At 37.3% G+C, this 24,768-nt stretch overlaps 2 protein-coding genes across 4 annotated transcripts in view; one reads left to right on the top strand and one right to left on the bottom strand.

Moving 5' to 3' along the window:
* LOC112110662 (upstream-binding protein 1) overlaps window positions 1-10,062 on the top strand; it is a 49,328-nt gene extending 39,266 nt beyond the window's left edge. For 2 of the 3 annotated variants that reach the window (XM_024205773.3, XM_024205772.3), the window contains 5 exons: window positions 2,285-2,375; window positions 3,152-3,264; window positions 6,016-6,158; window positions 7,247-7,298; window positions 9,564-10,062. In XM_024205773.3, coding sequence (XP_024061541.2) covers window positions 2,285-2,375; window positions 3,152-3,264; window positions 6,016-6,158; window positions 7,247-7,298; window positions 9,564-9,601 — 437 coding nt within the window. In that variant the 3' untranslated portion in view covers window positions 9,602-10,062. Of the gene's footprint in view, window positions 1-2,284; window positions 2,376-2,550; window positions 2,663-3,151; window positions 3,265-6,015; window positions 6,159-7,246; window positions 7,299-9,563 lie in introns of those variants that run through there. The other variant, XM_026663491.2, reaches the window with a different exon arrangement.
* A 3,078-nt stretch (window positions 10,063-13,140) lies between these two features.
* The window catches only part of LOC112110663 (F-box/LRR-repeat protein 2), a 67,501-nt gene continuing 55,873 nt past the window's right edge, over window positions 13,141-24,768 (bottom strand). The window contains exons 10-13 of the mRNA XM_026663470.1: window positions 22,966-23,010; window positions 22,131-22,187; window positions 15,358-15,570; window positions 13,141-14,150 (exon numbers count right to left, since the gene is read on the bottom strand). Coding sequence (XP_026519255.1) covers window positions 14,043-14,150; window positions 15,358-15,570; window positions 22,131-22,187; window positions 22,966-23,010 — 423 coding nt within the window. The 3' untranslated portion in view covers window positions 13,141-14,042. The remainder of the gene's footprint in view (window positions 14,151-15,357; window positions 15,571-22,130; window positions 22,188-22,965; window positions 23,011-24,768) is intronic.

Genomic DNA, 24,768 nt, shown 5'->3' with positions numbered 1-24,768 from the left:
TTTGTCTTTAGGGACTTTTTGACTACTCTTATCGTTTTATTAAAATCTGTCTTTCTGAAACTGTCGCTGTGTCACTTTTTGGTATCTTACATCCCCCTAGAATTTCAACCCTAATTATATTGTGATCACACTATTACTTAGCAGCTCAGCTAATGACACTTTCGAACTAACTCTTGTGTGTTACTTCAGAATAAGTTGAGAATACCCTCTCCTCTTGCGTTCTAGAAATAAGCAATCACTTAAAATGTCAAGAAAGTGTTTCTCTAAACTTTGCCCCGCTGTGCCATTTAGTTTATATGTGAATAGTTGAACTCCTTTCTTTCTTCCTTAGGCTTTGCTGCCTCTGTGTTCTCTCAACATTCTGCATTAGGTTTCCTTTCTTGATCATGAGGCCAATAACATAACTGTACTTATGTATTTACATTCTTAAAGCTTAGGATTCATATTGATACAAATTCAGCTGCATGGTCCTCTCCACTTAGAATGATGATCTCACTAGACTCTATGGAATCCTTAAGATGCAAGACAACTACTCTCCCTAATTGGCCCAGTCTGTTTTATATAGTTTATAGCCAGGTATTACAGTATTCTACTAACTTTTGTCATTCCACCACATCTCTGTCTATTATATCAGAATCATCTTTTGTTCTGAGGAATTCTAGTTCACTTACTTTTGCTTTTTAAGCTTCTCATTTGTACATAAACATTTGTAAGGTGGTGGTTTTTTTTTTTTTTTTTTTTTTTTTTTGACAGATGTCTGTGTTTTTATTTAACACCTTATTCTATTATTTCTCTGAAGTTTCCCCTGGTTTTCCTGTCGCTTGTCTAGATCAGTTGCATTTTGTGCTACCCGGTATGGGCTACATAGTACTATTCCTTATAATTACTGATATCTTTGAAAGATGTCTCTGTACTGCTCGTCTCCTGTCCTCTTCCCCCAAACTCCTAGTTTAAAAACTCAAATCAAAACCTAATTTATTTTGTGCCATCCGTCTGGTTCCATTTTTATTAAGATGGAGCCACTCCTTCTGTATAGTCTCCCTTTCCTAAAAAGATCTCCAGTGTCTAATAAATGCAGACCTTTCTGCACCATCTTCTCCACTACACATCAAGACCCTGAAGTTCCTCTGCCAAGATGGAGCTGAATTTTCAGAATATGCCCTCAGTGACATCTGTATAACCTCACTGTCTTCAATAGATTTGCAGAGGGGCACAGGCCTTAAAATCAGAATTCAATGCACTATTCTGTTGCACAAGAAAGAAATTGAATTGAACATGTTATGTTACCGCTGTGTTGGCTCTACAAGGATAAAAAATTTTGTCACGTAAGCTGAACTGACTGAATACACCGTAGGATGCAGACGTGTCTATTAGAAAGGTGCCATTTTTGCATAATCACTTTTCAGAGTAGAACTGCACTTAATATTGTAGTCTTTTTATTGGTTGGCATATGGTAGAAATAGTTATTCCTCTGTAAATGTGGCTCTTGATACCATTTGTGAGACTGTGCTTTGGTAACTGACTCAAATTAGAGAAGGTTGGAGGTGAAGTGGACATCAGCTGATCTTGTGGCACAGCAATACATGTTGCCAGAACTTGGTAAATATATGCTGAAGCCCTACTCTCTGAGGTTCTTGATGCAGCTAACATATGGACATAGAGCAACTGTGATGGGTGTCAGAGGAACTTCTTTTTCATCCAAATTTTCTGATATGCACAATCTTTCTAGGGAACAGCAATGTAACCAGAGCATTTTCAGTGCGCACAGTCTAGGATAAAGTGTCCCAAAAGCTATACTGTAATATAAGGATCAGCAGGCTGTGATAAACCAACACTTCTATGGGTGTATTTTTTTCCTCCATTTTGCATCTGACTGAAACACATTAGCCCAGGTGTAAATCTCTTAATCTTGTCTTAAGCCAGTTAAACTATGATTTATCTATAGAGCAGTCTAATATTTTTAAACCATTTTTACTAAAACAGGTGACACTTTGCAGTCACATTACCTGATTTTCAAAGGTGTTGAATTAAGCTGGAGGTAGGGGTGCTACTTTCTCTTTAAATCAGGTAATTATTTCTTAGTGTTAGCAAGTACTTGTGTGTTTTGCAGGAGCGTTATCAAAATAATCTTTTAGTCTTTGTTTGCTGTCGGTGTTTATCTTGCAGAGTTGCATTGTTTTTCAAGGGCCAATTTTGTAACTTGTTTTTAATGAATATTGGATTCTTTTGAACTTCCTTGTCCTAAAAGAAACTAGCTAAATCCTGCTCTTCTGAATTTCTCCAGGTGCTGATTTATTAAAGCTGACAAGAGAGGACCTGGTACAAATCTGTGGTCCGGCCGATGGCATTCGGCTATATAATGCACTGAAATCCAGGTAAAATGCCAAGTTTACATTTAAGTGTTTTTGTTCAATCACAGTAATGTGCCTTTCTTAGAATAGGGGATTTGGGAGATATGAATTGAGAATTAGGTTGGCATATGCCTGTTTAGCTGTCTCAGGAGTTGGCAGTAATGTGCTCAAAAGAAGACTGTTTTGTGTACACCTTCAGGGCAGGCTACAGATATGATGCAGGCACTGATGAGTTCAAAGGTAGACTGTAAGACTGGTAGCAATGCAGTTGGGCAGTACTGATTTCTTGAAGACGGATGGGTTTGTTGCCAAGAGACAAAACTTCTCATTTAGGTGAGCTATAAAGAACCTAAATTTTTTGAGGTCATGGCTGCTAAATAATAAATACAGAATTCTAATTACAAATGAAACTGATAATACATATTTAGTAACATACTGTCTTTATAAGAGATGTAATTATTGCTATTCAGTAGCTGTGTTCCAGGATTCCATTGTAAGCAAGTCTTGTGTCAGTGATTTTAAAATTGTTGAATTAATTTTTAAATTTAAATTTTACCAGCATCTGGCAGACCATCTCAATGGTTCTGAGACTAGATCATTAGATTAAGCCACTGGTGATAATTTGTATGAGGTGTGTGTGTGTGGTTTTTTTTTTTTTTTTAAATAGCTTGTAAAGCAGCAAAATTTTAAGTATATTGTTAATGCAAGGCAACTGAAATAAGATTGATCTAAATCATTCATACCGTTTTTGGGCAAGTGTGTTTATTTTTAAAATTATATGTATCCTTTGTAAATTGCAGGTCTGTTAGGCCCCGTTTAACAATCTATGTCTGCCAGGAGCCATTGAGGAGCATACAACTGGAAAGGCAGCAAGATGCAACCAATGGTGATAACAGCAATGGTGCAATATATGGTATGATCATACAGTGCTCTTTTTATGACTTACTAAGCAATGAAAGGTTTGAAATAAACACGTGAGGAGGAAAAAGAGGAGCTGAGAATAGATTTTCAATAAAATATAATAGTTTAGACTAATTTATAAACTGCTAGAATTGTGGCTTTACACATAGCATAGCATCAATAAAATTGTATCCAGAAAGTGAATATGCAGAGGAAAGTGGATTAATGGTGACACAGCAGTTTTAGCATTTCAGAGATGAGTGCACTCCTAAGACTTTTAAGCCAGAAGTGGTATATGTGCTTCTATGGTGGAACATATATCACCTTCAAGAATAGAAAATTTAATAAAAAGTAGGCTTTTAAGTGGCTTGAAAAAAATCTAAGGTTTTGTTTTTGTTGCATGGATAATGTAGTTAATGAGCATTCACATGATCCATGGTGGTCTGCCAAGAAATTCACTTTAGGTGAATGTACAACTGTAATTGAAGGAACTTATGTTCATATCCATTTCAATTACTTTTTACTGATAGGACTTTATATACTTGAAATGAAGCTAGTGTGGTTTGGATAAGGAAAAATAGCTGAGGAGTGTATTAAAGGATATGATCTTACTAGTGTGTGTTTGGCAGGGAATGGCTCTATTTCCACCACTACTGAGAACGTAACTGAGTACATTACAGAGCAATCACATTAAAGAACAAGTAAATCCACATTGCTCCTATTATTAGAGCCATTGGAACTACTTGAAGCTAAACTTATCTTGCTCTTTCACTTATGTCAACTTTCTGGAGGGAGAAAGAAGTGAGATTTTTACCCACGAAAGCTTATGCCCAAATAAATCTGTTTGGCCTGGTCTACACTACGACTTTAATTCGGATTTAGCTGCGTTAATCCGAATTAACCCTTCACCCGTCCACACTACAGAGCCAGTTAATTCGAATTAAAGGGCACTTAAAATCGATTTCTGTACTCCACCTCAACGAGCGGAGTAGTGCCTAAATCGATTTTGTTAATTCGAATTAGGGTTAGTGTGGCCGCACACCACCGAATTACTGTGGTTAAAGTAATGGGGTAGTGTGGCCGCACACCACCGAATTAATGTGGTTAAAAACCGAATTAATGTGCTTAGTGTGGCCGCGCACAATCGAATTTATACAACCTGTTTCCCAAATTCGAATTATCTAAATTCGGATTAATCCTGTAGTGTAGACATACCCTTAGTCTTTAAGGTGCCACCAGACTCCTTGTTGTTTTTGTAGATACAGACTAACACGGCTATCCCCTGATACTTTCTGGAGGGAGTGGAGACTCGCCCTCCCATCAGATTTCCTGGGGAATGACTGAGGATCGTATACCAGCACTTAAATGCTTTCCAGCCAGGAAACTGGGGCAGAGAGGGAGTATCTGTATGGAGTACAGTAGAACCTCAGAGTTACGAACTACCCAATCAACCACACACCTCATTTGGAACCAGAAGTATGCAATAAGGCAGCAGCAGAGACACCCAGCAGAGCTCTCCCCCCCGCCCCTTTCCCCCAAGCAGCAAATACAGTACAGTACAGTTAAATGTAAATTACTAAAAAAACAAAGGGAGAACAGCATTTTTTTCTGCATATTAAAGTTTCAAAGCTGTATTAAGTCACTGTTCAGTTGTAAACTTTTGAAAAAACAACCACAACGTTTTGTTCAAAGTTACAAACAACTTCCATTCCCGAGGTGTTTGTAACTGAGGTTCTATTGTATGTCCTTTTGTTAAATAAGCTAGAACTTCCTCTTGGATAAGTGTAGTTTCTCATTAAATTTGATAATGGCTAACACATCCAAGGTTCAAAATTGCTGTGAAAGGAGAGGGAGGGGCATATGCAAATATGTAACTGCTAGACACTTCTGCCTCTTTTCATTTATTAGAGCATTCCCAGCAACATGTACAGCAAATCCTGACCAAATATTGATCACAGTTGTTAAAGCGATATTGGTATAAAGCTTTTTAATTTTCATCTCTGGGACCCCACAGCAGTATAAATCTGTAAAATTCAAAGCCAAGCATTAAGCTGCCCACAGCTATGCTGCTGTTTGGAAAAGAAGAAACTTTGACCATGTTTTATTTTGCTGTACAGTCTCACTTTTACTATCGTATCAAGTTATATAAAATGGAAGGGAGAGATTAAGGCGGAAATCATCTGGGTGGACTCTGTAGAGAGCTTTCTTTGCAAGAAAACTCATGAAGCAAAGTGATTATAGTCTAGTAGCTCAGGCCAAATATATTATCTGCCCTAAAAATAGAATGATAGATAATGTCGTGGATTAAAAGTTTTCCAGTCATTTTTGTAGCAGAACTAAAACCAGTTTTTAAAAGGTAATTTTATACATGATACTGTAAAATCTGTCCTATGGATGCTTTGAAGGTTGTTTCAGTATCAAAACAAATGCAAACTAGCCCTATTCATAGAACTGTGCTGAAAATTGATCGTTCTGATGAGAAATCAGATTGAAGGAAAAGTCATGATCGTTTATGCACATGAATGAAATAGAGAATGGGAAGAATCAGTGTTTGCCAAATAAAGGACAACACTGTAGAAAAAGGTATTCAAGTTTCTAAGAAGGTATTGCAGACCAAGGACAGTCTAAAACAAACAAACAAAAATGGGGGACTTTAAGTGGGGGAATGTAAATTTTACAACCCTACAGGCATGTGTTTTCATCTAAATAGTTATCAATGACAGTATAATTCTTATTCAAAGTAAAAAGCTTTTTTTTCTTATAGTTTATCATGCAATCTACTTAGAAGAAATGGCAGCCTCAGAAGTCACTCGCAAGCTTGCTTTGGTGTTTAATATTCCTTTGCATCAGATTAATCAGGTTTACAGACAGGGTCCTACTGGTATCCACATCCTCGTTAGTGATCAGGTAGCAAATTTTTTTTGTTTAAAAACATTTCTATTGTTTCATTTGCTTTTTTAAATAAATTGTGATTTCAAAACTGACAAGTTTACAAATTAAAGTTGGTAAGTTTTAAGTTAAGAGTTGTGGTTTATTTTAAATCACGTTTGTATCCACACTTTCTTTAGGCAGTTTTCTCTGAGCAGCACTGCTTTTTTCTCTTGCATAGTATGTAGCATATACTTAATGTCTTCTGATAGTTAGAACTTGTGTTTTTCCACAGCAACCGTGTGACTGGAACCAAAGCCATTTTAAATAAATACATTAGATTAAGGTTCTCCTTTCTTCACTCCCAAAGGTCAAAAAGACATTCCATAAAACTCAGAGTAGAATGTGGCTTAACCAGATTCTGGTGAGAGTGGTTATCGTAGTACAAAATTCATTACTGGCAGTATAGTAATGACTAGGGCACAAGGGATCTGAGAGAAGATCCCAGTAGTATATAATATTTGAACATTAATATTTTCATGATGCATGTACATCAATTGTAATACTATGAAGTCTCTACCTTGCAACAGTAAACAAACCATCTAAGAGTTAACTGACACTTTAGTTTGTTTAATTTATCTCTTCCTCACAATTAGTAATTTAGGAATTGAAAGATTATGGGAATGCGATTTACTATGTAGGCAGTTAATTATGAGATGCAATTTGTTTTCTTGACTAGATACATATTGAAGACACATAGTATGTAAGTAGCAAGGTTTAAATACCATTGTTAGCTGCGAATTACTTAAGCAGTTTATGCAGACAGATTCTAGCCACATAATTCTGGGAGCCCTTTAAGTAATGATGTTGTAAATGAAGTATGAATAAATTATGGTTGTACTTATATATTGACATTTTAGTAGCTCCTTTTGGGGAAATCTAGTACATTGTACTAGTATACTTTGTATATAACTACATGTACTGAGAAAAATATTATGAAAATAGTTGCATAGAGTGCCCATTTAGAAATATTTATGGATCACTTTGGCATTCAAATTGCTTAACTGGCTTGCTGGCCTCCTAGATGGTACGAAGTTGGGATTTTAATATCTCCTTTTTCTTTCTAGATGGTTCAGAACTTTCAAGATGAGAGTTGCTTCTTAGTCACCACAATAAAAGGTATATTATTTTTTGTAATAATAAAGATAACTGGCCTAAGTAGCGTCTAGATTTTTAACTAAGAAGCAGAGTTTTGCACCTAGACATGCCAGCAGTGTTGCTTCTACAAACAAGTAACAGTGCAGCCAACTAAAGTAACTTGAGGGAAAGAGGTGGAAACTATTGCTTTCAACCCCAAATTAAGAGATTTTATAATGTGAAAGGTCTAATGCTTTTTCTTTTAGATAAACCTTTAGCTAGAGATTGTTACTTGTTAAATATAAATCCATGCCAGGACAGCTGTCTTGCAAATTTGAGTGAAGTAACCTGATCCACATCTATCCCCAAAATGGCAGTTTAAAACTAACAGTTCACAGGATTTAAGTGTGATTCTATAGCACTGTTTGTATCCGTGCTCACTAGTGTTCGAGATACTCCAATAGTACTTTTAAGTTATATAGGGATGAATTAAAGTTTCAAAGAGAAATATACTACAGTGGGTGATAAAAATTGAAGGTTGCAGCCTTCTATAAAATTTAACTTTTTAGAAAGAATTTGTGTGCAGCTTGATGCAGGACAAATTTCCAAAGGTTAGAGAGCCAACAGATAGAGCATTATTTTAGGTTGGCACGAATCCCTCTTGCGATCTTGGTGTATACGCTATGCTAGCTGGCTGTTCCAATTTACATTTGAATAAAACAAAACAAAAAAATCATTTAGTGGCTGCATATGCTCAGGCTGGCATTACATGCGTACTTCTTCCTGCTTTCCAGCTTGCTTCATCACTAATCCTAGCTTTTAACCTAGTCTCCTCACACTTCCTGGGTTGTTGCTTACATCCCTCAGATGTGTTTTCTAGCTCGTATTCCTTCCATATTTGCGCACGATAGACAATGCCTTACAGCCAATACATAACAAATCCAAATGCCTTGGATTCATCACTCTTATGATGTCTTGGATTCATCACTCTTCATCACCTTGTGTTATATAGTAAGAGTATTATATACTCTTCACACAGTCAACCTGTGGAACTCCTTGCCTGAGGAGTGAAGGCTAGGACTATAACAGGGTTTAAAAGAGAACCTTCATTAATTTATCTAGTTAAGTCCATTAATGGCTATTAGCCAGGATGGGTAAGGAATGGTATCCCTAGTATTGCCTGTTAGGTTCACTCCCTCTGGGGCACTTGGCATTGGCCACTGTCGGCAGACAGGACGGACCCTTGGTCTGACCCAGTATGGCCGTTCTCATGTTAAATTTTATTTGGAGGGGGTCTCTTAACCTCATACCAGGAGATTTGTGTCTTTGGCTTGTCATTAATCAAATCTTTGTTACATTTAGATCTTATGGCTAAAAATAAAAAATAGTAGCAGGCATCTACCATAAATCCAGCTTTTCCCAAAAATTTTTGTGGTGTTGAGTTTCTGTAAATAGTCACTAATTTCTACTCCTAGTGAATCTGCACTTTTTCTACAGATATAAAAATTGTTTTGAAAAATATTTTTTAGAAGTTCAGTTTGGCTTCAGCAGCTATTTACTGCAGTTGTTTCAAAAGGCCCACTGCTTTATCTGCATCCTGATGTTCTGGGCTACAGGACAGATGGCTTTCTATCTATATATTCACACACTTGTTTTGCTGATTTACCTGCTTTATTCTAGGATAACTAATCCATTTGCTAATGTTGCTATAGACCACCAGAGAATAACACTATACAATCTACTGAATTTACTTGAAAAAACTTGACAATTTAAAATAACCCCAAATCGTTTCATGCGGATTCTATTGTTCATCAGTTTTGTGAAGCACAGCATTATAGAGCAGATGAGATTTAAGGATAAAGCACTAAAAAAAGCTTCAACTGGAGTTGCAGGGGACCCTTTGGTTCTGTGTCAGAACTGATGAAAGAGATCAAAAACAGGAAAGTAGGAGGGACTGCATGAATTGAAATGGGAACAAGGAAGTTCTAGAAATAAAAGTAGCAAAGCAAGTGTCTAGATATTTAAAATTACATTCAAGATAATTTGAGCTTAATTTATTAGCGAGTCAGTGTTGTTGGAAAGTGGTGCAGAATGTGTTATGCTGGGAAAGTTCGCTGTTTTTATTCCAAAAAAGGTCAGGTAGTCATATGATAACACAGTATCAAATTAGTAGTAAAAAGTTTTGCTTTTCAATATGAGCTTCAAGAACTTACATGAATTTTAGATTGTTCTATCTTCAGTGGCTGGGGTCTTGGGTAAAGGGATGCCATTCTTTCATATAAACCTGTCCCTTTTTCTTCTCTGCAGCTGAAAATGGTGAAGGTTTCCATATAATTCTGAAGTGATGGCATAGAGAGAGGTGTGTGTATATATACTGGACTGATATTCCAATGCAGAATGAAGTCATGCTTAATGACGATGAAGAACATCCAAAAACTCTTAGGATTGGACTTCACCATATAAAATGTTTCATATTGAAAACACGAGACCTTTCTAATGAGCTGTTTGATAGGTGAACTTTCTTATCACTGCCATAGCTAAGTGTCCTCATAAGAGGTATAATGCCATGACAGCCTATGTACAGGCATGGAAGACAATATAAGCAAAGGTGCTTGCCCTTTATTGAAATAAGGCAAATTATGGCCAGTAGATACAGTTTCTAGAAGCAGTATTGCTTTCCTATTATACTGTGTCCAGTTTGGAGATGAATGTAAACTTATTCTGGGGCATTTACCTTTCTGTGCCAGTTTGTCTATTACTTGCTTGTACCTTATGCTGATTTTATTTTTTGTTAGCAGAGCACATAGTAATCTGTGTGGAGACGAGTAGTTAAGATGATAGTGATCAGGTTGTTTGGGTCTTTTGAGAGTAAAGCTGTCAAAACAGCTTCCTTGTGTAAATTGTGTATAAGAGTGTACGTAAGAAATGTAAATGCCAGAATAGGATTTTAATAAGTCCTAGCCAGATGCAATATATGCATGCAGCAAACTGCATTATCGACAGTACCTTATTGAAAGGATTAACATAAATCCTGTGGGGTACGAAGTAATTGTTTTGCTTTTAACAAATTTAATGGAAAAGAATTGCCTATGCATCCTTAATTTTTAGTTTCCAGTTTCTCTAAGAAGCACTGCTGCAGGGTTTTTTTTGTTTGTTGTTTTTAACCCCACCATTTTAAAAAGCAAAAAACTGCCAGTAATAATGAGGGTTTTCCTGAGGTGGTGGGAGAGAATTGTGCGAACAAGGAAATTTGACCCACTGGCACCAAGGGGCTACAACATAGCTTTAAGTACTGTCAATTACATTGCTCAAGAAACACTAAATATACACCACTTTAGTAGCAGGTATGTCTTTCTATAATCACTCTTTATGGGCAGGTATCTTGACCTTTTCTGTGATTTCTTTATTCTCAGATTGATTCTGTAAATTTTTTTTTACAGTGCCTCTTCCATATGACTTAATACTTATCTTTTGAAATAAGCAATGTGCTTTTCAAAATTGAGTTTTTCCTTGAAATTGTCAAATGTATGGCACTGCAATTCAGACATTTAATATTAATGTCCACTTATGAGTTTATTAATTTTTTCAAAGGCAGAAAAACCCCCTTTAACTCACAGTATCCCCCCTCCCTTTAAATCAGTTTGAAAGTTTTGAATGCTGTAGTGCAGGGGTCGGCACGCAGCTCGCCAGGGTAAGCACCCTGGCGGGCCGGGCCAGTTTATTTACCTGCTGACGCGGCAGGTTCGGCCGATCGCGGCCCCCACTGGCCGAGGTTTGCTGTCCGGGCCAATGGGGGCGGCGGGAAACCGCAGCCAGCACATCGCTCACCCGCGCTGCTTCTCGCCGCCCCCATTGTCCCGGGATGGCGAACCGCGGCCAGTGGGGGCCACGATCAGCCGAACCTGCCGCGTCAGCAGGTAAATAAACTGGCCCGGCCCGCCAGGGTGCTTACCCTGGCGAGCCGCGTGCCAAACGTTGCTGACCCCTGCTGATGTGCTAAGTGCGAAATCATTTATAGAGAACAAACTACTGCAAAATGCTACTTTGATATTATTTAATTCCTTCTTTAGCTGGGTTAAGTGCTTACCAAGAAAGCCTTTCTAAAGCTCTAGCAATTCTGCAAACTTAAATATTTTTCTTTCCTGTTTTTCTACCCTGATCAAATAGAATTTTGTAGACTTAAGTTCGAGTTTCTTCTGCCTATAAATTGTTCATCTTTCAGTATTGGTTGGGTCTTAATAGTTTATTGAACTGACAATTGTCATTTCACCTCAGCACCATTTTCAAATCCCAAATGTTTTTTATAAAAGTGGAAAAATCCTTGATTGGAAAGTATCCAACTAGTTATCTAATTTTAAAGGAATTGTATAGTAGTTTGTCCAGCTCACTTGAAATTGGAATTAAATTATGGCACCAGCAAATTGCTTTTGTTTTAAGATGTACACATTTCAATTTAAGTATAATAAATGTTTTTCAATAATTTTGTAAATGTGCTTATTTTTCTGCTAAAATAGAATTAACATTGTTGTAGAAGTAATGCATTTCAGAGCAGATAAGTCAGCTCCCCCAGCAATATTTTAGAAAACAATTTGAAAAAACTCAATTTCAGCTTGACAAAAACCATACTTTTTTTTTGAGTGAAATATTAATGGCTTGCAGTGCTCCTTAATTTTTGAAATCAGTGAAACAGAAGTTCAAGTAAATATTAGCTGATTGTTTATTTGTTTCCTATATCATTTTTCTTAGTGTAAGCATATGTTAAATTTTGGTTTTTGTACAACTTTAATGCCATAAAAACCTCACAATAAGATCCATAAAAATGAGCCAAACCTAAGGCAACACACAACTACTCATTCTGACAAGTTGCACTGAGTTCACATTTAATTTTGGTCTTCCCCCAATGTTCTGCTAAGAAAATTGTATAAATCCAAATTTCTAAGTGGGAATCTTGGTAATAGAAGTGTATTCATAATATGAAAATTAATCCAGGAATTTTTGCTGTTGCTACAAAGCTGAACTACCAAAGTTTAATACTAAGTCTTTATACCGTATTCATATAGATTTTTAGCAGCTTAAGTTTGCAGATCTGCAGCTGTAAAAAGCTGCCTTACATTTTCACATTAACTTTTTAAAACATGTAGTTCTAAACATTCCAGATTAAGAGTTTTAAGGGTGCAGTGTAAATGTACACACTGCCATCTGAATCCAGTTATGTTTTGCCAACAACTTAGACATTCCCCATAATGATAAGGTAATATTTCCAGTATGTGTGGCTTATTAGAGCTTTTGTCAAATGACATTACATCATTTTCAGGATTTAAACACTATATCAGTTGACCAGTCTTTTTTTAAGCCCAAGATATTTTCCTTTAAAGGGTTACTGTTGAGCCTGGGTAAGTGAGTATACAGAGGCTGTGCACACCAACCATTTATTTAGGTGGTTTAATATAAAAATGTAGCTCCCCCTTAGACATTCAGATTTCACTCTCCTTTGTAGAAGGCTTAAATCTACAGCTGAAATTCTGTCCCTACTGATGTCAATGAGGCCAGGATGTCACCCTCCCATATTTAAAAACATTAATACCTTTAACCTTTTTTTTAATTGTCATGTTGAATGTTCAGTTTTTAAAGGAACAGAAACCACTGCTTGTTCAGGGTCTCAACCATGTCAACTACATTAAATTATTTAGCCCAGGGGTTTTCAACCTTTTTTCATTTGCAGACCCCTTTATCAACCAGGGATCCCAGACTATTCAGATTTCCAACCACTCAGCTCATTGGTTAGGGTACTGGCTGAAGATGCAGGAACCCAGCATTCAATTCCTTGCTCTGTCTCACAGATTTAGGATCTGACCTAGGCAAAGTAAGTAAACTGTTTTTTTTTTTAAAAAGGCAGTAATACCCCCCAGAGCTTCTGTTTAGGCTAAATATATTAAATACCATGACAATGAGGGAAATCTAAGTACCATACATATATATTCTTTCAGCCACTATAGTAAACAGCTCTACCTACTCAGCTAGAGCATATAAAAAGACCTTGTGTGTACAGGGCACAAACTGCCATACCTTTCTTATCCTAACCTACTTGGTAACACTTAAGACTCTTTAGAGAAATATTCTATACAGACCATTCAACAATGTGAGAAGTGCTCTTTTGTATATAACAAAGTTCAAATTAAATAGTTTTCTAGAGGTGTACTACCTCTTAACATGCTGGGAGTTTTTGTAGAAATTAAATAAAGCTGTAGCAAAATAGGAAGCTATTTTTCATTATTACTTTCCCTTTTTTGGTCAACTTCTGCTAAAGCTGATTTGTCCTTAAACCTGATGATGTAATTGGTTATGTGTATTGTACAACAGCAGTTTGGACTCACATGCTTAAGAGACCCTGAATTTTTTTTTACACTAAAGAATGCTTACAAATAGGAACTAATATTCAGGTTTAGTGAGGCTTATAGTGTTGGGGCTGTCACTGAGCATCTACAACTCTGAAATACCCCAGTCCACATTAGCAAATGGTACTATGATTGTCATATCAACAGCAGGGATGATGGAGTAGATGTAATCAAAAAAACAAAAAAAGCATCAGTTACTCCACATCCACATGTAACATTAAGACTTTTTACCTGCAAAAACACCTTTCTTGAGTCAGTACCAGCACAAAATTGGATGACTGCGACATCACTCCTATGGCAGTTAAGAAACTGACACTCTGCAAGCCACTTGCAGTCTGATTTTGTTTCCATAATTAAAGGAATCTTTCTTCCTCTGCTGATGCTCCTACTGTCAAAGAATAATGCAGCACCTGCAGAGTCGCTGTCGACTACCTCCTACAGAAGGAGGAGGGGTGACTGGAGCAAAGTAGGCATGAACTTTCACATCAGGTAAGTGAGCCTGTAGATGAAAATTCAAATGAAAAATGTAACCCAGAAGTACGAAAAACAAAACCAAACTATTGCTGACATCACACTACTGTCAAAGCTTTTCTTCCTGCTCATATTATCTATATATAGGGCATCCAGGCAAGCCATGGCTTAACCTGCATTACCTAAATGCCAAGTCCCAGTGCTTATGTCCAGCAAAACTGGAAAAGTTATGGCATAGGAGTAATATTTAAGCATAGGAGAGCAATGTAATAATCTAGAACCTGGCCATTCACTCATCCAAAAGCTACCACCTTAAATCTCAGTGACTGACTCCTTTCTGTTGAACTGGTATTTACACTGCTCATGTGGGCTGGCTAACTTTCATTCTGCTGTTAATCACTAGAGGGTGGATTTCTTGCCAGTGAAGAAACAGAAGCAAGACTTAATTATACATCTCCCGTACAACCATTCTTTCCCCAGGCTTGCCTCAGCCTTGAAATCAGCAGGGAAGGGAGTGGTGGTACCTTCAGCAGTTCCTGCAAGGGAGAGAGGCAGACTTCATCAGTGCAAAGTGATTAATTTGAAAGTGAACTAGCACAGCATTACTGTGTCCGTGGATCAGTGCTATGCCCTAAATGCTGCCACGTGTTCAGCAGAAAAGTTCTGTGCTTAAAACACAGGGAGTTACATAGAGGAGGGGAGACTGATCCTGCAAGGGCAGGGGATGTTAGGTCTGCTGTTACTAGGTAGATCCACAGGCCTAACTGCCCCTACTACCCAAGTGTCCTATACTTTATTATATCTGCATTGTAATGAGGATGCATGGTTGGTAGAATTTAAAGAATTCTACAGTCCTACAAAAACACAACCCACCTTTAAAAAACCCTGAGGGAATGGGAAACAAACATTAGGAACTAAACAGAGCTCCAGCTGGAATCCACATCAGTGGGAGAAAAGATCAGCATGGACAATTATTCTGATACCAACTGTAGCTTGGACTATAAATGGGATTAGGCACTGGGTGGTGATTTTTGATCATATACCCAGGGTAGTTCTGATGCCTAAAGTTGGGAGTCTTCTAAAGTACGTTAACCAACATCCTTAGTTTTCATCCTACCTTCCCTTGCTTTGGGCTATCTGTTAAGCTACTGTAAGTGTATCCAATACGTCTCCCTTGATTGCACAAATGACGGTCTTTCCCAAAGCTGAATCTTTAAAAAACACAAGACACATACTCTTATTCTTTTGATTCCTGCTCGCGTGACTTGCTGACAGTCATATAACTCAATTCTCTCCAAACTGTGGCAGTTCTCTAGGTGCTCCAGGGTCACATCGGTGATAAGAAGACAATTGTCTAATTCTAGGACCTGGAGCCTTTCATGACCACAGGTACTGTTGCTCAGATGCAGAATCCCATCATCTGTGATCAGTTCACAGTGAGATAAGCTCTACAAGACAAAAGGACAATGAAATGTTTCATTCCACTCTTTTTTTTTAAATTATGTCCCGTGCAAAAGATCAGGACTAAGAACAACCTCAAGCGACTTTGTATTTGGATTACCATGTTCAAAATACTTGTACTGTTAGTGCCATTTCATTACTAATCCTTTTGCAGAAGCAAAGAGGCATATTTAAAGTGCTATCTCCTTACACCTGAAGGGCAGGAGAAGCAGCTGCCAAAAGGAGCAGCTTAGGGTTGCAGCACTTAAATGACACTCAGAATGACACACTTAAATCATAATTTGACTTCATCACTACAGCCCCAGGACAGGCACTTTTGTAGCAATGGCCAAACTCAGCACTGTGCTCTCTAGAGATGTAGAAATCCAATTATGTTGTTACACAGCTCAATTTACTGAAAATAAGGGGCAAAATTACACATTTGCAATGCCAGATGCTGACTTTAGAAAACTAAGAGGAGAGACATGATATTCTCCCAGAACATTCTTTACTCTTACAGACCTGCAATTATACAATTTATGTATGAAGAACAATAATAGCTTGATTTTTCTGCAGTGCTAAACTCACTTCAGCAGGAGTTACGGGCACCTCACTACCTCTGAAAAATCAGATCTTACATTCAAAACTGCTAGATTTCTTGCAGAATAAGTTACCTATACCGTTGGGTGTCTGTGATATGCCACATGAACACTGCAGGCATGTATTAGTGCATACTCTGGATCCATGCAAGCAATCACCTCAAAGACCCAGGTACTATGCTGAATTAACTGCTTTTTTGGGAGAGTGTGTTCCTCAGCCTTTTGTTTTAGCCTTTATTTACTTATAAAACTAATGTTTTTTCACCAAGGACTTATTGACACAGGCTTTATACTGAAGGTGGTAAGAGTAGGTTTAAGAATTGTATTTCAAGCATTCAAAGCACTGGCATTCCCTTAAAAGACATCAGCTTGCACCTGTTTACCTCTCATGTTTGAAGAGAATGGAAAAAGCCTCATGTCCCCCACTCCAGAAAACCATTTCAAGCTGAGCTGATTCCTGCCTCCTTCAGAGGATTCATGGCCTTCACAGAAGCATTGTCAGGATAACAAGACACCCTTGAATTTTCATTGCAGATACTTTGAGACCCTTGTCAGCTACCTATAAAATAAATGCTCTGCACTGTCATCACCTCTGCAGAAGGGCTTGATGTGTTGAGTTGATTCCATCTTTCACTCTGACCCAGCTCAGAAACATGAATTGTCCATAGACCACCAGCTATCTGCGCTGTGCGCCTTTTTACTTGTCTGGAGAGAGCTTCTGATGGAGCACCTCTGGTGCGGAAACCCTTGGTCATGAATGGAAAGTGGGTACACTTTCTAACTCCTCACCAGAGGCAAATAGCAGCTCTCAACAGTCCTTTAGATCCAACAATTGGGAAAGCTAGGGGGCACCTGTATCCTTTCCTCAGCCTGTAGCACATTAGACCTTTTGCTCCAGCAGGACAACAAATTCTGAGGACTACTACTACTGTGGCATGGGGTGGATAAAAATTTATTTAAAAATAGGATTTTATTAATTTAAATTAATACAAGGTTATTTAAAATAAACCTATTAAAATTCAATTTGAAATGACAACCTATGTTAATAGCACTAAATTTACTATAATTTTAAAATCATTTAAATTAAATACAAATAATATTAAGCAGTATGTTTTCTGCCAAGAGTTAAAGAAAGTCAAACCACTGAACTGGGGGAAATCACTGGCTAAGTACCTGGAACCAGAGTTTGTTAAAGTGCTAGTCAGTCAACTTTTGACAGCAATAGTCTCTTCTGCGGATACAGAGAGTATATTTGCTTCATTTCCATTTATTCAACAAGTTCAGTTCAATGGTTAGTTCATTCAAAGTTAAGAAACCAACTGAGAGCTAAAAAAAACAGAAAAGCTTGTTTTCCTCTTCTATCAATGAATAAAAATTAGATGTGAAAGGATGAGATCTATCAGTTCTAAAATCTGAAGGACATAGTAACTAGAAACAAGCAGTTCAATTCATTAACTACAGATATTTCCTTTGTTTAATAAATCACTTTTAAATGGAAAACATGTTTTGATAAACTGTTTTTCTTATGTATTCAGCACTTTTAAGGTAGTTTTATGTATTAAAATTAAATTGTGTATTTTAATTGCATTTGAATTTCCATCCAAATAGAGCTTGACAAGTTTAAAAATTAGAGAGACAAGATAGATGAAGTAATATCTTTCTTTCATTGTGGCTTGAAAACTTGTCTCTTTCACCAAAGTTAGTCCACTGAAAGATATTACCTCAACCATACCTTGTGTCTCTAGTATCCTTGGACCAACACGGCTACAACTACACTGCATACAATAAGTTAAAAATTAGCCATCTAGTAAATAAGAAATGCACCAATCATCATTTTCTATTAAAAATGTAAAAATTAAGAATCTGAATAAAGGTAAATTAAGCTATATAATTGCTTAAATAAAGGCGTATAGATAAATTGTATCCTCCTGATTAACAAAAAGAAGCACCTAATTTAGCGTGAAGTTTATAGTTGCAAACATATTTTAATAGTTACCAACCTTTATTGGTAATGAACCTTTGTTTAGCAAAATAACTAAAAAAAAAAGTAGAACTACACATCACAACTGAAATAAATTAAAGTTGCTTATTTAAATCATGATTTACATTGATAATTTGAAACTTTTTGATTTAAATCAGTGGTTCTGAAACTTATTTGATTGTGCCCCCCTTTGTGTCTGTAGTAGTTTACCTTCCCCCTGCCACACAAGTACATAGACTGTTTTAAAAAAAAATCAACATGCAGCTCACTAAATATTAAAAACAGTAAAGCATTGATTCAAACAGAGCCAACGATCCACTGTAATAAGAGCAAATGCAAAACTGTGATTGTGGTCAATGCTTACAATTAAATGTGCACACCATATCGGAGCAAATGATGACCTGATATTTCTGGAGGAATCAGCTTTGCTAGTTATTCATTGCTGTGGGTAAAATGTGCACGTTTTTTTTCTCCCCCCTAAAGCTTCTTGCCTCTTGCTCCCTGCCCCCCAGTTTGACCACCTCTGATTTAAATCAATCCATCCTGCTGTGGCAAACCCTTTCGCTTACTTGCTTTGGTTTATGAGGGATTCTTGGCCATTAACAGGCACAGACTAGCCTGTATATCCTTAAGATTAGCTTCCTCCTCATCTGTTTTTCCCCTTACTGAAAGTTGCAAAGGAAGATCAGAGACCAGAAAGAGAGGGAGGACTCAGAACTCTCACTGAATCAGTCTGATGGAGAGAAGAGGGATTTCATCCACTTCTCCAGAGGAACCATCTCAGCATTTCCCCTTCAATTCCAGCTGCTTCATGTTGTATTTTCATTTTCTTCACCCAACAGGGTGCAGTGTGTTTTGTATTAGAACATCATGTAATGTACGCATATATTATTATTTTTTAAAAGTCACAAAATGAAAGTGCTTACTCCTGTGAACTCTCTTTTATCTTAAGGTCTGTGTTTACATTCTTAGCTCCTGTTCAGTCTTTGGATGTTTTAGATCTCGTTTGCCTTCTCTCTGTATATACTTGTATACATATCCTCCTGAGCACTTATTTGGCTGGCAACCTTGAAATTATCAGGAGTCTAAAGGTTAAAAGTATGGGGGTTTGTGTCCCCCACCGCAAAGTCTATTTATAACAAACCTGTGGTTTCAAGGAAGGAAGGAAGGAAGGTTATATGAAGACAAATGTGACCTTTTGGCTATTGTATCAGTCTACTGGCTAATTAAGAGAGTTTCACATCCTAGGAAATAAGCAGCTTATAAATTCAGCTTTCCTGAGAGACTGTACTCCAGTGACTTGAAACGGAATAAGACAATACAGGATGTACAGCTAAATTCATAGACTTTATGAAGCAAACATACCTAATGTCATATTCTGTATTAAAGCACAAGATACTTCAGACTTGATCAATCTGGTTGAAATAGTTAACAAGATAGAAAGCGTCAGGTTTACAGTTTAAAATCTTAGAATACAGAGGGCTGGTCAACTTTTTGGTTTGCTATTTAGAAATAAATGTTAGGTACAAATCAAATGAAGACAAAGTTTGTTGAGCTAGCTGAACAACAAATTATTAACAAACAGTATAAACAAAATAACTGATGAGATAAGATTCTTTTTCTGCTGATGGAATATCCATAGACCAATTACAATTTCTCTGGTGTATTTGTTTGTTTAAAAAAAATCACATAAAACTGTCAAATGCTTCTGAACGTCTACAAATTGATTATATAAAGTATTGGAGTATTTGAATTCTGCCAAGTAAGTCTGTGTCTCTGTTCCCTGATTTGTTCTGTAAGGAAACACTGGTGAATTTAAAATTTGATTTCTGCAACTTTGAAATGCACTTTGTAAATATTTGTGCCACTAACACTCAATTGGATAAATGTTCACAGAAAGCAATCACAAAGAGTTCACAGCACAGCTCAAGTGAATTAATTTAAAACTTTAAATTAAGATTAGTGGGCTTTTTTTTTTTTTTAAATGTTTTTCCAATTCACCTGGTGGTGTTCTCTACACAATCTGCCTGAACATTTTGTAATGTTCTCTGCTACACACAGGATAGCATTGGGCAGGAAATTGAATTTTTATTTCTAAAAATCACAGGATACATGGTTTCTGTACTATAAAGGTGCCATAATATATATTAACATTGTACCAGTTCTCAGCCGATAGACTGTGACCTTCAAGTAGGTCAGCAGGTTGTCTGAGGCACAGGATATCACAATCCTATTACCTGTGAAGTAGATTGTTAAAGGAGGAATAACATCCATAAACCATGATTGCTGATTTCTATGACATCTCCTTTGAAGTACTGGGAGAGGCACAAAAAATTCTTGTATGTACCTGAGGAGGACTGGTTATAAATGGGATTACGATATCAAAAAGAATACAATACTGCAATTTCTATAGTAATTACTCCTCTCCATTCATTTTGATCCCTAAACTGAGTTTTATTTCTAAACTTTCCTTTCTATTTCAAGTAAGTGATGCTATAGCATATCGTTCCCAGCCACAGGGACAGATAGCATTTTATAAAGAACTCTTGATAAAGCCATCTCTAGTCATACCAAATAGACTGTGTCAAATTATTAATCTAAGTAAGGCTACAATGAGACTATCAAATGGAACCGTAATTCTTTATAAAGTAGATTCCCTCTGCTGAATGGGATTGCTAAATTACAATATATGTTCAAGTTCACTATTTAATAGGAAGCCAATAAATATTTTGGATTGACTGACCTAGATTTGTGCAGTTTAAAATATCTTTGGATATAAACGATCCTATGAAGATTCAGAGATGGGACTGAAGCCATTTTCAGTACCGTGGCACATGTAGGCAAACATATTCTTATAAATACTGACATGTAAACAGTTCCTTGTCTGATTGGTAGACTACTTCATTCACTGAAGTGAAGCATACAATGTGTGGAATTATGACCGTGGAATAGGATGGGATGGGATGGGATGATTAATCTGCATATAGCAGTGGATACGGTTCCTTTTTAAAGCCAAATCTCTTCCTGAGCCTGCTGCTGCCTTAGTAACACACTTCCTCGAGCTGAGGGTGTGGAGGAAGTCAATGACATGGCTAAGCAATTAACAAAGAAGTAAACATTTCCTTAATCCCTCCTAAGCATAGATTAGAAAGTATATCTATTTTCTTCAGGTAGATTTAAGGCAGTATATCATAATGAACAGTAACCTGCCACACATGAAATACAACACCCTTCCTTATGCCAAATGGTAGTGTGACAGTTGGCTCCAAATGCCTAGGCCTAAATTTTCAAAACCCACTAGTGATTTGGGGTACCTCAATTTCAAAGTGGCCAATCTGAGTCACTTTAAGTGGCCTGATTTTCAGAAAATGAGCACCCACCCTATGAAAATCAGATCCATTAAAATATCTCAAGTTGGATTCTTTAAAAATGAACTAAAAATCCCTAGTCACTTTTGAAAATGTAGGCAACAAAAACTGACAGATACTATAAACCCACTGCTGCGAAAATCACACACATGACTGTTTACAGGATTGGGCCATATCTGTATACACTTTTGCTAAGCAATTATCCATTTTCTAATTAATCATTTGATCTGTTTCAAAATATACTGTATATTACAATTTCATGATTTCCTAGAAAAATCTTTAGAGATAAAATATGTAAGAGAGCATCTTTAAATATTTTTAAACTGTCTCATGTAGCTTTTTATTCTGACTAATTGCTCACGAGTAAAGGATGGTTACAGGTTCATTATAACATTTAAGCCGTTTTTCTGATTATATTGGGATTCATGGATTGCTTTGAGACGATCTACTTACAGTACTTGATGCCATATTTAAAATAGTCTTAGAAATAAGCTTCATTTAAAACATATTTTATTAAAAAGTATAAATTGTACAGTGTTGTAACACAACAAAAAACTAGTAGCTACAGGCTGAGAGCCAATCCTTATTATTAATAGATATATTATAAGAGTTAAACTCACCAATGCTTGCAGTTTAGGACAGTGAACAGAAAGTTGTATCAATGTGTTATCTGTTATCTAGGAAGAGAAGAAACCAAACAATTGGCTACATAAATGCAAAGTTATAGACTGGCTTATACATAATAATAGAGCTGACTAGCTGAAAAAAAATCCACTTTGTTCAAGTAGCTGAACATGTACACTTGGGTTTAATTTTATTCCATTCATACCCTTCTGATCTATAAACCCATAAAGAGGATAAAAAAATAAAGTCGTCCCCTTTTCCCAAATTTTATCTGAACAGATGGATGAAGAGCTTAAAATGTAGGAAAACAGTCACTACATGCTGAATTGAACTTAGTCTATCACCAAGCTATTTGGATAGATTTGTCATCTTGCCAATTGTCAGAGAGGACGTGAGATGAAAAAAAACCCGCCACCTTTTTTCCCAGCAGAGAGGGTTTTATAGACCTTCTTAAAGGTCCAGTAAATTCTGCCATGTTTTGTTCCTTTGCTTATTTTTATCATTTGATACCATAAACAACAGGTTTGTAACCCAATCTCTACATCAAAGTTAGGTATTGCTCTCTGCCAGATGACGGTTCTGATATCAACTGGTCTATTAGAGACTTCTCTGGGAAATGGATAAATGTTTGTAGTCACCTTTCTTTGAATTCCCCTTTATACAGACCTCCCAATAATTATCTGCATTTACTATCAGAAACATTAGAATTTGGAATTCCCCCTATTGGTAAAAAAAAAAAAAAAAAAAACACAAAGCACCGATGTTCTGAATGGCATTACAGGTTCTTATAATGGACTTATGATGAATACGCCTTGTAAAACTGATTCTCACCAGAATGCACTCTTCTAAGTCCATCTTTTCCAGTTCGTGGCAATTCTAAAAAATTAAAATAATAAGAACAAAAAAAATACCACAAGTAAGAGGAAGGGTGGCAGTTTGATCTTGAATTCTAATGGGTGGTCCTAACCGCATCACCATTAATACTGGGTCACAGACAAAGGGAGAAAGAATATTTGATTATTACAGTGTTTCAGGCATCCATGCTGGCTTTTGCCATTATAAAAATGGTTACATACCTGTTTGGTAATTGTTGTTCTTTAAGATGCGTTGCACATGTCCATACCACTTTAGGTACGACCTGTCGGGGCAGCACATGTGATCTCTGCATGCTTGCGCTGCTAGATGAAAGTATAAAAATATGGAGCTGCCCTGACTCCTCCCTCAGTTCCTTGACACTGGAAGCCAGTATTTGCTGTGCCTCCGATGTAGAAGGGAAGGAGGGAAGGTCATGGAATGAACACGGGAACAATAGTTTTCAAAGAACAATAATTACTGAACAAGTACGGAACTGTGTTTTCTTCTTTGTGTGATTGCACATGTCCATTTCACTTTAAGTGGCCTAGGAGTCTGATGGAGGAGAGTATCAGAGTCTACTTAAACAAGGACTGCAGCACCACTCTCCCAAACTTAGCATTGTAACTAGAGGCCTGGGAGAGAGCATAATGAGCAACCAACATATGAGCAGATGACCAAGAGACAGTCTTGCAAATGTCACTGATGGGAACGTGACCCAGGAAAGCAGCCAACGCTGCTTGAGCTCTTGCAGAGCATGCTAAAACACTCTGAGGTCATGGAACATTGGCAATAGCATAACACGGATGTGGGAGGGAGGAGATCCAGGAAGAGATCTTCTGTAATATAACAGGCTTCCCTTTCACCCTATCAGCAAAGGAGGCTAATAACTGCAGTGTCCTAAACTCTTTAGTCCTATCCAGACAGGAAGCCACAGCTCTGCAAACATCTAAAGTATGGAGCTTTTCCTCAACTTTGCATGAGTGAGGTTTGGAGGGAAAAAGTTGGTAAGTACAGTCTGATGAATATGAAAATCCAAAACCGCTTCTGTGAGTTTATGGAGGGAATGGTTTGATGGGATAACGTGATTTAGCCAAAAGAAGGCTGAGGGGGGATATGATTGCTCTCTTTAAATATATCAAAGGGATAAATACCAGGGAGGGAGAGGAATTATTTCAGCTCAGTACTAATGTGGACACGAGAACGAATGGATATAAACTGGCCGTGGGGAAATTTAGGCTTGAAATTAGACGAAGGTTTCTAACCGTCAGAGGGGTGAAATTTTGGAACAGCCTTCCGAGGGAAACGGTGGGGGCGAAAGACCTCTCTGGCTTCAAGATTAGGCTAGATAAGTTTATGGAGGGAATGGTTTGATGGGATAACGTGATTTAGTCAATTAGGCAATAACGGCCATCGCTGGTAAAATGAGGGTCTGGCTAGAGAATCTTGCCTGTATGCTCGGGGTTCTGCTGATCGCCATATTTGGGGTCGGGAAGGAATTTTCCTCCAGGGTAGATTGGCAGTGGCCCTGGAGGTTTTTCGCCTTCCTCCGCAGCATAGGGCAGGGGTCGCAAGCTGGAAGATTCTCTGCGACTTGAAGTCTTTAGATCACGATCTGGAGACTTCAACAGCAGAGTTAAGGGAAAGAGGGGGGGTCAGCTTTTGTGGCCTGCATCATGCGGGAGGTCAGACTAGATGACCATATTGGTCCCTTCTGACCTTAAAGTCTATGAGTCTATGAGAAATTTAGGGTGTGGATGCAAACCAACTTTGTCCTTGTAA

The sequence above is a fragment of the Terrapene carolina genome, unplaced genomic scaffold (genome assembly GCF_002925995.2).
Source record: "Terrapene carolina triunguis isolate 2854851 unplaced genomic scaffold, T_m_triunguis-2.0 Scaffold33715, whole genome shotgun sequence".
Classification (NCBI taxonomy): domain Eukaryota; kingdom Metazoa; phylum Chordata; order Testudines; family Emydidae; genus Terrapene; species Terrapene triunguis.
This window is presented reverse-complemented; position numbering and strand designations above follow the sequence as displayed.